General features: G+C 46.2%; 1 protein-coding gene across 1 annotated transcript in view; it reads right to left on the bottom strand.

Annotated features, from left to right (window-relative positions):
• Window positions 1–9,433, bottom strand: part of zfyve27 (zinc finger, FYVE domain containing 27) — a 156,636-nt gene extending 147,203 nt beyond the window's left edge. Inside the window, 1 exon segment of the mRNA XM_052027582.1 lies at window positions 9,138–9,433. Within this exon segment, the coding sequence (XP_051883542.1) occupies window positions 9,138–9,418 (281 nt within the window). The 5' untranslated portion in view covers window positions 9,419–9,433.
• Between the last annotated feature and the right edge of the window lie 5,717 nt (window positions 9,434–15,150).

Consider the following 15,150-nt stretch of genomic DNA (forward strand, 5'->3'; position numbering starts at 1 on the left):
CACATGGAACATGAGCAATATATTTGCAGGGATTGAAAATTGGTTGATAGATAGGAACCAGTTGGAATAAATGAGACTTTCTCAGGCTTCAAGTGGTAACTAGTGAAGTACCAATTTTTATCGACGCACCACAGAAAGCATCCTATCTGGATGTATCACGGCTTGGTACGGCAACTGCTCTGCCCGGGACACCAAGAAACTGTGGACACAGCTCAGCACATCACGGAAACCAGCCTCTCCTCCACGGACTCTCTACACTTTGCGCTGCCTCGGTAAAGCAGCCAACATAATCAAAGACCCCACCCACCCCAGACATTCTCTCTTCTCCCCCCTCCCATAAGGCAGAAGATACAAAAGCCTGAAAGCACGTTCCACCAGGCTCAAGGACAGCTTCTATCCCGCTGTTATAAGACTATTGAATAGTCCCCTAACATGATAAAACGGACTCTTGACCTCACAATCTACCTCATCATGGCCTTGCACCTTATTGTCTGCCTGCACTGCAATTTCTCTGTAACACTATAATCTGTATTCTGTTATTCCTTTTCAATTGTACTATCTCAATGTATTGAAGTGATGAAATAATCTGTCTGGATGGCATGCAAATCAAAAGTTTTTCACTGTACCTCTGTACATGTAACAATAATAAACCAATTTACCATAGGGGTCAGTACTTGGACCCCACTATTCACAACATGTATCAATGATTTGGACGAAGGAACACTACATAATATTTCTACATTTGCCAATGACATTAATCCAGGTGGGACTGTGAGGAGGATGCAGCTAGATTAAGAACGGCAGATGGAATTTAACTCCGACAAGTGCTAAGTGTTACATTTTGGCAAGTTAAGTCAGGGCAGGACCTGCACAGTAAATGGTAGGGTCCTGGAGAGTGTTGTAGAACAGAGAGACCTAGGGGTACAGGTACATAGTTCTCTGAAAGTGGCGATGCAGGTCAACAGGGTGATGAAGGTGGTGTTTGACATGCTTGCCTTCATCGGTCTGGGCATGGAGTACAGGAGTTGTGACGTGACACTGCAACTGTACAAGTTGTTGGAAAGAACACAGCATGTATTGTGTGCAGTTCTGATCACCAGCTATGGGAAGGTTGTCATTAAAGCTGAAAGGGTGCAGAAAAGATTCACAAGGATGTTACCAGGACTGGAGGGGTTGAGTTATAAGGAGAGGCTGGACAGACTGGGTCATTTTCCCCTGGAGCGAGGGATGCTGAGGGGTGACCTTAGAGAGGTTTATAAGATCATGAGGGGCATGATACAGTGAATGGTCACAGTCTCCTCCCCCCACCCCCGCCCAAAGGATAGGGGAGTCTAAAACTAGAGGGCGTAGGTTTAAGGTGCAAGGGGAAAGATTTAAAGGGACCCAAGGGGCAACTTTTTTTGTACAGAGAGTGGTGGGTATATGGAACGAGCTGCCAGAGGAAGCTGTAGAGGCAGGTACAATTACTTTTAGAAGACATTTAGACAGGTACAGGGATGGGAAAAGTTTAGAGGGATATGGATCAAATGCAGGCAAATCAGACTAGTTCAGGTAGGCACCTTGGTCGGCACGGACAAGTTGGGCTGAAGGGCCTGTTTCTGTGCTGTATGAATCTACAACTACAAGCATGCACATACATGGGAAATGCTGAATAACATGGATAAATGTGATAGGAGAAACAAAGAGGCAGAGTATTATTTAAATGCTGGCAGATTGGTAAATGTTGATGAACAAGGTGACCTGGCTGCCCTTGTACATGAGTACCTGAGAGCAAACACGGAGGTGCAGCCAACAATTAAGAAAGCAAATGGCATGTTGGCCTAACTGCAAGAGGATTTGAGTACAAAGGAAAAAGATCTTGCTACAAGGAGTATAACAACTGGACGACTGTGTGCAGTCTGGGTCTCCACACCAAAGAAAGGACATATTTATCATCAAAGGAGTGCAGTGAGGTCTCACCAGATTGACCCCTGGGAGGGGGGACTGTCTCACAAGGAGAGCTTGGGTCAACTAGGTCTGTAAAGTTTAGAATGAGGGGATCTCATCGAAACATACAAAATTCTGCAGGGCCCAACAGGCTGGACGCAGGAAGGATGCTTCCCTTGGTTGGAGGTGTCTACAATGCGGGGCCATAGTTTTCAGGGTACAGACATAACATTTAGAATGCAGTTGAGACTGCTTCACCAAGGCATGGAGAACCTATAACATTTTCTATCACAGAAGGCTTGGGGAGGTCAAGCTGCTGAACTACTCAAGGAGATGGATAGATTTCCACATACAAAGGCATCAAGGATATGGGGACAGAGCAGAAATATGGTATTGAGATAGAGAAACAGCGATGATGGCATTGACTGGTAAAACAGGTTCAATGATCTACTCCTGCTCATACTATCTATATTTTTATTCCACAGAGCATATTCTTTTATTCCAGTCCAAGGACATGTTATAAATTTCACAGGACTACTTTAATTAATTGGTTCCTACATCATAAACTGCCAGGGCAGAGCTAGCACTATGTAAAGATCAGCAGAATCCAAAGGTTGCACGAATGTTCTGCAGAGAATCTTCCTCCTTAAACCCTCTTCACAACTTACATTCCCACCTGGCTTTGAGGTCACCAAGAAATTTAGCAACCATACCTTCAGTGCTTTCATCCAAATTATTTACATGCGTTGTAAAGACGTCCAGGCCTGTGGGACACCACTCATAACATCTTACCAACAAGGAAAAGATCGAGGAGGTACAGAAGCCTGAAGTCCCACACCACCAGGTTCAAGAACACCTACTTCCCTTCAACCATTCAGTTGTTGAACCAACCAGCACACCCTAATCACTACAGTTTAGCAACACTATGAGCACTTTGATCATTTTGCATTGAAATGCTTTGCTTTTTTTTGTTCCAATTGTGTTTTTCCTTGTAAAAACTGGGTATAATTTATGTTTAATGTATGTTTTTCTTGTGAATGCTGCTTATCTGATGCTATGTGCCTGTGATGCTGCTGCAAGTAAGTTTTTCATTACACCTGTGCACACATGGGTTTGTACATGTGACAATAAACTCGACTTGACTTAAAGATCCATTAACGCCTACCAACCAAGAAACCAAGAAGTTGCATTGCACATCTCATTTGTTATGCATTGTCAAAAAGAAAACACTTCTAACCCTCTGATTTGCATTTACAATTCTCAAGTCAAACCACATCAAATGGTGATCCTCAGTCAATTGAAAATTTAACTTCACCAACATGGAGACACAAGAGACTGCAGATGCTGAAATCTGGAGCAACACACAAGATGCTGGAGGAACTCAGCGGTCAGGCAGCATCCGTGGGGGGAAATGGACAGTCGATGTTTTGGATCGAGACCCTTCACCTGGTATTGGTTTATTATTGTCACTTGTACCGAGGTACAGTGAAAAACTTGTCTTACATAGCGATCGTACAGGTCAATTCATTACACAGTGCAGTTACATTGAGTTCGTACAGAGTGCATTGAGGTAGTACAGGTAAAAACAATAACAGTACAGAGTAAAGTTGGTCTAAAAGAGTGGAGGGGAGATAGCCAGTATAAATGGGTGGAGGAAAAGCTGGCAAGTGATAGGTGGATCCAGGTGAGGGGGCTGATAGGCAGATGGAGGGGGGGGGGGGGGGAGATTGGAGCTAGTAACAGAAGCTGGGAGGTGACAGGAGGAGGTGACAGAGGGCTGCAGATGGTGGTATCTGATAGGAGAGGAAGGTGGAGCATGGAATCAAGGGAGGGAGGTGGGGAGGGCAGATGGGAACGGGGGGGAGGGGGGAAGAACTAGTAGGAGGAGTGTGTGGGTGATGGGCAGATGGACTAGATGGAGGAGGGGCAAGAATCGGGGTGTTGGGGACTGGAGTAACTTTACCAACAAAAGTGTCTGACAATCAATTCTTCATTAACTGATAACTGTGTCTGAGTTATAGGGAGAGGTTTGCCAGGCTAGGTCTTTATTCCTTGGAACGTAGGAGAATGAGGGGAGACCTCATAGAAATGTCTAAATACGAGAAGCATTGATAAGGTGGACGGTAACAGTCTCTTTCCCAGGGTAGGGGAGTCCAAAACTTTAGGGTGAGCGGAGAAAGATTTAAAAGGGACCTGAGGGGCAACTTTTTCCCCCATGCAGAGGGTGGTGAGTATATGGAACGAGCTGCCAGAGGAAGTGGGTGAGGCAGGTACAATAGTATCATTTAATAAGCACTTGGGTAGGTACATGGAGGGGCGGGGCTTAGGGCCAAACGCAGGAAATTGGGACTAGCCTGGTGGGCACCGTGGTCAGGATGGACTGATTGGGCCAAAGGGCCTGTATCCGTGCTGTATTGCTCTATGACATACTTGCTGCAGGACATTAGCAGGTCAAAAAAAGTCAACTTCATTCTGTACTGGGATCCTTGCTTTTCTTGGCAATACCAATGATCTAGACTTGTATGCAAGAGGCATGAGTAAGAAGTTTGCATATGATATCAGAAGGGCCACACCCTGTGTCAAAACCCCCTCAAACTTGTCGGTCAAGGAATGATTGGGAAAGGGCAGCTGATGCATACAAATGTTGTAGCAATGTTGGTGCAGTAAGTGGCAGCATATTTATGCTCGGTGTTGTATATTTTGAAAAAAAAATGTATTATTGGAAATAGTTTGCAGATAGTACCTGCTGTACAACTATCCCAGCTGAGTGTTGCAAGTTGCACAAAGTCCCAGGAGTGCTACAAGATGCATTCAAATGAGCTGTGACCTACATAACGGACCTATGGGGAGGGCTGCTCTGTAACCCAGACAAATTGCATTAAACCATGGCATGCAGGAGGATGGCCCATGTGGAGATCTCCCAATAAAAAGAAATCACTCACTGTACCTGTGTAAATGCTGCTTGTGTACAGAATTGTGCATGCACATATTTTACTATGGAAGTATTTTCAATGAAGTAAGTAGCTCTTTGCAAAATAAGTCTGCAGACACAAGGAAAAACATTTATACCCTGATCTGCTGGAGAATAAAGTAGTAATCCAGAGAAGTGGGATATGCACTCACAGCAGCACAGAAACAGGCCCTTCAACCCAACTGGTCCATGCTGACCAAGATGCCCATCTAAGCTAGTCCCATTTGCCCATATCCCTCTAAAACTTTCCTATCCATGTACCTGTCCAAAAGTCTTAAACGTTGTTAACAAACCTGCCTCAACCACTTTCTCTGGCCGTTCATTTCATATACTGACCACCTTTCTGGGTGAAAAAGTTGCCACTCAGGTTCCTATTAAATCTTTCCCCCTTCATGATAAACCTGTGCCCTCTAGTTCTTGACTCCCCAACGATGGGGAATCCATGAAACACTCAAGCAGAAGTAACTTGGTAAGAGTACATAATAAATGTTTGGGGGCTAGGGAGGGTGGAGAAACAGGGGGATCTTGGAGTGCATGTCCACAGATCCCTGAATGTAGAAAGACCTGTAAACAAGATGGTTAAGCAGCTGTACGTTACTTGCCTGTAATGGCAAAGTTATAGGATACAAGATCAGGGAGGGAGTGCTAGAACAGCAAACAATACTAATTAGGCCAGAGCTAGAGAACTATATACAGTTCTGGTCACCACATGACAGGAAGATGGTGACAGCACCAGAGAGAGTGTGGAGGAGATTTAAGACATCGCCAGGACCGGCGGACTTTAACAAGGGGAGACGGCTAAACTGAGCCCATCTCTTTTTGGAAAAGTTGGTTGGAAAAGGAGATGTAATTGGAGGTGTCTAAAAGTAGGAGGAACATAGAATAGCACCACACAGGAACAGGCCCACGATGTTGTGCCGAACTAATTAAACCGTTCTATAGTTGAGTTTACAGGTCTTTCTACCTTCAGGGATCTGTAGACGTGCACTCTAAGATCTCCCTGTTTCTCCACCCTCCCTAGCCCACAAACATTTATTATGTACTCTCACCTAGTTACCTCTGCTTGAGTATTGCATGCAGTCTTTTTCCCCAGGGTTGGGGAATCAAGAACTAGAGGGCATAGGTTTATCTTGAACAGGGAAAAATATAATAGGAACCTGAGGGGCGTTCTAATCCCTTCTGCTCAAACAATGTCCATATCCCTCCATTCTCGGCACATTCATGTGCCTATCTAAGAGCCTTCTAAACACCTCTACAAGTGTCTGCCTCCACCACCACTTATGGAAAAACAAGTTCTTCTCATTCACCCCAGCAGCAGGCAGAAGGGAAGTGGTCAATAACTATGGCTCAGATTTAAAATAGGACAAAGAATTAGAAGGGAAAGGAAGTTTCAACAAAAGGGTCTGGAATCCAATGCCCGGAATGAAGGTAGAGTGGAAACCCACACTGAATTTAATGGACAACCACTGGAAGACCACAGACCAATCCAGGAAGTGGTATTAATCTCATTTGCTCTTTATCATTCAGCAGGAGCACAGGTGGATAAATGGCCACCTCATGTGCTGTAGATTGCTAAGAATTCTATGACACATAACTAGATATATTAACATAGATATTTATTAGTCACATGTACATCGAAACGCACAATGCATCTTTTTGCGTTACTGAGATTGTTCTGGGGGCAGCCCAAAAGTGTCGTCGCGCTTCTGGCACCAACATAGCATACCCACAACTTCCTAACCCATACGTCTTTGGAATGTGGGAGGAAACCGGAGCACCCGGAGGAAACCCACGCAGACACGGGGAGAACGTACAAACTCCTTACAGACAGCAGTGAGAATTGAACCCAGGTTGCTGACGCTGTAATAGCATTACACTAACCACTACACCACCGTGCCACCCAATGTTCAATGTGCCACACCACCAGACACTAGTTCATTATTCTCCTTTTATTAACACAATGAAAAAGCCAAACCCCACCCCACTGGCAGCATGTTAAAACAGGACTCAACTATAGAATGGTTACAGTACAGGAGGCCACTCGGCCCCTTGTGTTGCAACAGCTCTCCACCTGAGCAACTCTCCAGTTCCACACCCCACCCCTTTCTCCAAAGACGTAAATTTTTCTCCCCCATGTGTTTATCCAGTTCCCTCTTGAAGGCCACAACAGAAGACGCCTCCACCACACCTGTGGGCAGCGTGCTCCAGATCCCAGCCACATACTGTGTGAAAGTTTTTCCTGATATCATTATTAATTCTTTTCCTTTTGTTTTATACATGACCTCTAGTCCTTGACCTCTCCACCAAAGGGAGCAGCTTCTCTCTATCAACACAGACAAAATGCTGGAGGAACACAGCAGGTCAGGCAACATCTATGGAGAGAAATAAACCTCTCTATTCACTCCATCCAGACCCTTCATGAGTTATATACTTCCAGCAAATCTCTCCTTAGTCTCATCTCCAGAGAAGAGTCCCATGCTTTCCAAACTATCCTTGTAAGTGTTGTCCCTCATGCCAGGACCATTCTTGTAGATCTTTTCTGGGCCCTTTCTAAAGCCTCCACATGACGACACAGGTAGGCAGGATGGCGAAGAAGGCATTTGACACACTTGACTTCATTGTTCAGGGCATTGAGTATAAGAGTTGGGACATCCTATGACAACTGTACAAATCATTGGTGAGACCACACTTGGGAGTGTTGTGTGCAGTTCTCATCGCCCAGCTCTAGGAATGACGTCATTAAACTGGAGAACATGCAGAAAAGATTCACTATGTTACGGGATCTGGAGGGTATGAGTTACAAGCGGAACTGGGACTGTTTTCCCTGGAGCGGAGGCAGCTTACAGGCAAACTCATAGGGGCATAGAAAAGGCAAATGGTCACAGTCCTTTATCCCCAGGGGAGGGGAGTCTAAAACCAGAGGGCACAGGTTTAAGGTGAGAGGAGAAAAATTTAAATGGTACCGGAGGAGCAACTTTTTTTCCCAACACAGAGGGTGGTGGGTGTGTGGAACGAGCTGCCAGAGGAAGTGGTAGAGGTGGGTACAATTACTACATTTGGAAGACATTTTAGACAGATAGGATGAGAAAGGTTCAGAATAAGAGGCCAAACCCAGGCTAATGGGACTAGCTCAGATAGGACACTTGGAAAGCATGGATGAGTTGGGCCGAAGGGCCTGTTTCCATGCTTAAAAGACTGTGACTCTGTGACATTTTCCTTGCAATGTGGCAATCAGAGCTGATGATACTACTCCAATTGAGACCAAGGTAGTGCCTCATGAAGTTCGGCAATAACTTTCCTGCTTTAAACTTTGCATCTCTTGTTAAAGCCCAGAATTTCCTACGCCCCTTAACCACTTTCTCAACACGCCCTTGGCTTTCAAATAACCTGCACACCCATCCCCAGGTCTCTCACCTGCACCACTTTTAGAAGAGTATTCCTTCATTCTACATTGCCTCTTCGCATTCTTCCCACCAAAGTGCATCAGCTCACACTTGTCCACATTAAACTCCATCTGCTGCACGTCTGCCCATTCCACCTGCCAGTACCATAAGGTCTTTTAAAAGACCTTAGGATAGGTACATGGAGCTTAGAAAAATAGAGGGCTATGGGTAAGCCTAGTAGTTTCCAAGGTTGGGACATGTTCGGCACAGCTTTGTGGGCCGAAGGGCCTGTATTGTGCCGTATGTTTTCTATGTTCTATGCTCCTCTTTCATCGGGCAGAAGATACAGGAGCCTGAGGGCACGTACCACCAGACTTAAGGACAGCTTCTACCCCACTGTGATAAGACTATTGAACGGTTCCCTTATACCATGAGATGGACTCTGACCTCACCATCTACCTTGTTGTGACCTTGCACCTTATTGCACTGCACTTTCTCTGTAGCTGTGACACTTTACTCTGTACTGTTATTGTTTTTACCTGTACTACATCAATGCACTCTGTACTAACCCAAGGTAACTGCACTGTGTAATGAATTGACCTGTACGATCGGTTTGCAAGACAAGTTTTTCCACTGTACCTCGGTACAAGTGACAGTAATAAACCAATACCAATTTGTACCCTCTCCACAGCTGCACAATTTGAGATTCATGATCGGATTTGGAGGATTTACTGTGGTTGGCGTTTCTTACACTAGACAGGGAACAGCTTGTTCCCGGAATTCTACGTTTACACCCGGCCGCAATCTATTGTGGAGAGGATTCTGGAAATAAGCGAAAAGAAACAGAAATGCTATACCTGATTAAGTATTTCACCATCTCCCAGAAGTCATACAGCGGCTCGGCGAAGATCTCCAGCCTCTTGAAAGCCACCACCAGGCTGAGGAGGTCCAGGGTGTGAGTGGTGGGACTGGCCACAGGTTCAGGCGAGGGTGCAGTCTCTGGTTCAGACAGGGGGCTGCTGCTGCTGGTGCTGAGGGGGGGACTGCTGGTGCAGAGGCTCCCAGCAGAATCCTTCCTGTCCACACCCTCTGCTGCTGCAGCCTCCCAGCTGAGAGCAGGGCCCACAGCTGGCTGCATCTCCCCAGCACCTACACACAGCCAAGGGGATGGTTTATATTTACAGCACGAATTTAAATGCTACGTAAAAATAATTATATGCAACTTATGCATATGCAAACGTTATATAAATATACAATAGCAGAGTTGGAGCAGTTAATATTAATCCTGGGGCAGGTCCAGAGGTTTGCAGGGCGCCCAGATGTTGCAGCTCCCCGGGCCGGGGTCAGGGGGTCGCGCCGTTGCTAGGAGACGGGGCCTGCGGCCGCCATGGCAACTGCGGGCGGCCCCGATGAGGCGGCCGATTGATTTCTGGCGGTGCCAGCCGTCGGTGCGGGTGCTCTCCGGCCGGCCGGTGCCTCCGAGGACCGGGCCCTCCTCCTCCGCCGCCGCCGCCGCCGCCCCGCCCGCTCGGCCGCCGCAGCCAACCGGCTCCGCTCCGCCAGCCAGGCCCCGCCCGCAGGCGCGGGCAGCCGAGCGCCGAGCGCGTCGATGGACGGTGGCCGAGAGCCGCTGGGAACGCAGCCGCGGGTGGCAACGACAACCCGCCTGTGGACTCCACAACCAGTGTGCTGGAGGAACTGAGTGGGTCATTGCAACATCCGTGGGAGGACAGGGATTGTCGACCTTTAGCGTTGAAACCCTCTCCTCCCACAGATGTTGCAATGACCCACTCAGTTCCTCCAGCACATTGTGTGTTGCTCCACATTCCAGTATTGGTATTGGTTTATTATTGTCACTTGTACTGAGGTCCAGTGAAAAACTTGTCTTGCATACCGATCGTACAGGTCAATTCATTACACAGTGCTGTTACATTGAGTTAGTACAGAGTGCATTGATGTAGTACAGGTAAAAACAATAACAGTACAGAGTAAAGTGTCACAGCTACAGAGAAAGTGCAGTGCAATAAGGTACAAGGTCACAACAAGGTAGATGGTGAGGTCAGAGTCCATCTCATCATATAAGGGAAACGTTCAATAGCCTTATCACAGTGGGGTAGAAGCTGTCCTTGCGCTTGGTGGTACGTGCCCTCAGGCTCCTGTATCTTCTACCTGATGGGAGAGGAGAGAAGGTAGAATGTCCTGGGTGGGTGGGGTCTTTTATTATGCTGGCTGCTTCACCAAAGCAGTGAGAGGTAAAGACAAGAGTCCATGGAGGGGAGGCTGGTTTCCGTGTGTACAGGTGCAATGAAAAACTTACTTGCAGCAGCATCACAGGCACATAGCATCGTAGAAACAGCATTCACAGGAAAAACAGGCCCACCTTCATGCTGACCAAGATTCCCATCTAAGCTAGTGCCATTTGCCTGTGCTTGGCCCATATCCCTCCAGTCAAGTCAACCGGAGTTTATTGTCATCTGCACAAGTATATTGATGTTGGTTTATTATTGTCACTTGTACCGAGGTACAGTGAAAAACTTGTCTTGCATACCGATCGTACAGATCAATTCATTACACAGTGCAGCTACATTGAGTTATTACAGAGTGCATTGAGGTAGTACAGGTAAAAACAATAACAGTACAGAGTAAAGTGTCACAGCTACAGAAGAAGTGCAGTGCAGGTAGACAATAAGGTGCAAGGTCACAACAAGGTAGATTGTGAGGTCAAGAGTCCATCTCACCATATAAGGGAACTGTTCAATAGTCTTATCACAGTGGGATAGACGCTGTCCTTGAGCCTGGTGGTACGTGCCCTCAGGCTCCTGTATCTTCTGCCTGATGGGAGAGGAGAGAAGAGAGAATGATCCGGGTGGGTGGGGTCTTTGATTATGCTGGCTGCTTCACTAAGGCAGTGAGAGGTAAAGACAGAGTCCACGGAGGGGAGGCTGGTTTCCATGTGCACAGGTGCAATGAAAAACTTACTTGCAGCAGCATCACAGGCACATAGCATCATAGAAACAGTAGTCACAGGAAAAACATGAATGTAGCATAAATTATGCACAATTTTTACAAGAAAGAACACAATTAGAACAAAACAAAAACAAAGTCCATTTTAGTGCAAAGTGGTCATAGCGTTGCTGTACTGAGGTAGTGATTAGCATTTTGTTGGTTGGTTCAAGAACTGAATGGTTGAAGGGAAGTAGTTGTTCTTAAACCTGGTGGTGTGGGACTTCAGGCTTATGTACCTCCTGCCCAATGGTAGTTGCAAGAAGATGGCATGGCCCAGATGGTGGGGGTCTTTGATGTTGCCTTCTTGAGGTAGTGCCTCCTGTAGATACTACCAATGGTAGTATCCTATGGTAAACCTTTCCTATCCATGTACCTGTCCAACTACATGGAACACAGAACAGTACAGCACAGGAACAGGCCCTTCAGCCCAGAATGTTGTGCCAAACTAATTAATCTAGTAATTAAATGCCTAAATAAACAAGCCCCTTCTTGCCAACGCAATGACCATATCCCTCCATGCCCTGCACATCCATGTGCCTCTCTAAGAGCCTCTTAAATCTCTCCACTGTATCTGCCTCCACCCCTACCCCTGGCAGCACATTCCAAGCGCCCACCACTCTGTGTAAAAGAACTTGGCCCACACATCTCCTTTCAACTTTTCCCCTCTCATCTTGAATGCATGCCATCTAGCATTTGACATTTTGACCCTGGGAAAAAGGGACTGGCCATCAACTCTATTTATGTAAAGTACCCTTTAAATGTTGTTAATGTACCTGCCTCAACCACTTCCTCTGGCAGTTCGTTCCATATACTGAACACCCTCTGGGTGAAAAAGTTGCCCCTCAGGTTCCTATTAAATCTCTCCTCTATCAGAATATGATTTAGAATCAAATTTATTATCACTGACACATGATGTGAAATTTGTTGTTTTGTGGCAGCAGTACAGTGCAAGGCATTAAAATTTATAAATAACAAAAATAAATAAATAGTGCAAAAAAAAGGAATAATGGACTGTTCAGAAATCTGATGGTGGAGGGGAAGAAGCTGCTCCTGAATCATTGAGTTTGAGTCTTCAGGCTCCTGTACCTCCTCCCCGATGGTAGTAATGAGAAGAGGGCATGTCCCGGATGGTGAGGGTCCTTAATGACAGATGCCGCCTTCTTGAGGCACCGCCTCCTGAAGATGTCCTGGATAGTGGGGAGGGTTGTGCCCGTGATGGAGCTGGCTGAGTCTTTTCTGCAGCTTCTTGTACACTTGGACAGGTTCATGGATAGGAAGGATTTAGAGGGATATGGGCCAAATGGGATGAGGTAAGATGGGCACCTTGGCTGGCATGAGCAAGTTGGGCTGGAGGGCCAGTTTCCATGCTGCGTAACTCAATGACTCTTAAAATATAATGAGAAAAGTGTTTTGGGATATCAATCGGAGTAACATTCCCTAATCCGGATAATCTGCTTGCCTGGCATCACCCAAAATCCAAGCATGTCAGGTTATCATATTGTTGCTTTAAAATGAAAATTACGCTTATAAATGCAAAGTGTAGTTACTTTGATTGTGCTTTCCATGTGTAAGCCATCACAAATACAACATTTTTGGTATAAAGTTACACCAGATAAATGCAAGTTTTCTCACTGCTTGAGAAACAAAGGTCTGCAGATGCTGGAATCTAGATGAAAAACATGATGATGCTGGAGGAACTCAGCAGGCCAGGCAGCATCCGTGGAGAAAAGCAGGTGGTCAACATTTCGGGACAGGACCCTTCCTGACCTGAAACGTTGACCACTTGCTTTTCTCCACGGATGCTGCCTGGCCTGCTGAGTTCCTCTAGCATCATCGCGTTTCTCATAGCTTATTCTGTTCTGATGAAGGGTCATCGATCTGAAACCTTAACTCTGTTTTTCTCTCTCTATAGATCCTTCTGACCAACTGAATATCTCCAGTATTTTCTCATTATTAAAGCAACTATACCTTGGATTTTGAAGCAACAATTTTCATTTATAATTTCCATACTGAAAACTTGGAATTGAACCTCACATTTTAAAGCAACCACACATGCCAGTGAGCATAACATCAGTGTAGGGAAATTATTGGAGAAGATTCTTAGGTGTAAGACCTACTCACATCTGGACAGCCACAGACTTATTTAGGATAGTCAGCATGGCTTTGTACAGGGGAGGTCATGTCCTACAAACTTGATTTAGTTTTTTAGAAGAGGTGATGAAGATAATTGTTGAGGGAAGGGCAGTGGATGTTGTCGACATGGACTTCAGTAAAGTAGCCTGTCCTGGTCCAACCACGTAGACACCACGGCCAAGAAAGCTCACCAGCACCTCTACTTCCTCAGGAGGCTAAAGAAATTCAGCATGTCCCCATCAACCCTCACCAATTTTTATCGATGCACCATAGAAAGCATCACGGCTTGGTACGGCAACTGCACTGCCCGTGACCACAAGAAACTGCAGAGAGATGTGGATACAGCTCAGCACATCATGGAAACTAGCATCCCCTCCATGGACTCTGTCTACACTTCCCGCTGCCTCAGTAAAGCAGCCAACATAATCAAAGACCCCACCCACCCCGGACATACTCTCTTCTCCCCCCTCCCATCGGGCAGAAGATACAAAAGCCTGAAAGCACGTACCACCAGGCTCAAGGACAGCTTCTATCCCACTGTTATAAGACTATTGAACAGTTCCCTTGTACAATAAAGTGGACTCTTGACCTCACAATCTACCTCATCATGACCTTGCACCTTATTGTCTACCTGCACTGTACTTTCTCTGTAGCTGTAACACTTTATTCTGAATTCTGTTATTGTTTTACCTTGTACTACCTCAATGCACTGTGTAATGAATTGATCTGTATGGATGGTAGGAAAGACAAGTTTTTCACTGTACGTTGGTACATGTGACAATAATAAACCAACTCAACATAGGATGCATGGACACTTGGTAGATCAGATTCAAAGTTGGCTTGGCTATGGAGAGCTGAGGGTAGTGGTGGAGGGGTGTTCTTCTGTTTGGAGGTCTGTGACCAGTGGTGTTCCTCAAAGATCAGTGCTGGGACCTCTGATGTTTGTGATATGTACAAATGATTTGGACAGAAATGTAGGTGGGCTGATTAGTAAGATAAGATCAGATCTTTATTAGTCACATGTACATCGAAACACACAGTGAAATACGTCTTTTGCGTAGAGTGTTCTGAGGGCAGCCCGCAAGTGTCACCACGCTTCCGGCGCCAACATAGCACGCCCACAACTTCCTAACCCGTACGTCTTTGGAATGTGGGAGGAAACCGGAGCACCCGGAGGAAACCCACGCAGACACGGGGAGAACATACAAACTCCTTACAGACAGCGGCCGGAATTGAACCCGGGTCGCTGGCGCTGTAATAGCATTATGCTAACCGCTACACTACCATGCCTGCCAGTTTGCAGACGACATGAAACTTGGCGGGGTTGTGGACAGTGGGGAAGGTTGTCGAGGGATTCAGCTGGATATAGATCTCTGGGAGATGTGGGCAGAGAAATGGCAGATGGAGCTTAATCCAGACAAGTGTGAGGTGATGCATTTTGAAAGGTCAAATGTGAGGGGGAAGTATACAGTAAATGGCAGGACTCTTAGGAGCATTGAAGTACAGAAGGATCTTGGGGTACAAGGCCATATCTCCCTGAAAGTGGCAACACAAGTTGTAAAGAAGGCGGACAGCATGCTTGCCTTCATCAGATGGGGTGTTGAGTATAAAAGTCAGGAAGCTGTGTTGCAGCGGTATAAAACTTTGGTTAAGCCTAATTTGGATTGGTGTGTGCAGTTCTGTTTGCTCCTTTGCAGGAAGGATGTGGAGGCTTTGGAGAGGGTTCAGAAG

The sequence above is a fragment of the Pristis pectinata genome, chromosome 12, assembly GCF_009764475.1.
Source record: "Pristis pectinata isolate sPriPec2 chromosome 12, sPriPec2.1.pri, whole genome shotgun sequence".
Classification (NCBI taxonomy): domain Eukaryota; kingdom Metazoa; phylum Chordata; class Chondrichthyes; order Rhinopristiformes; family Pristidae; genus Pristis; species Pristis pectinata.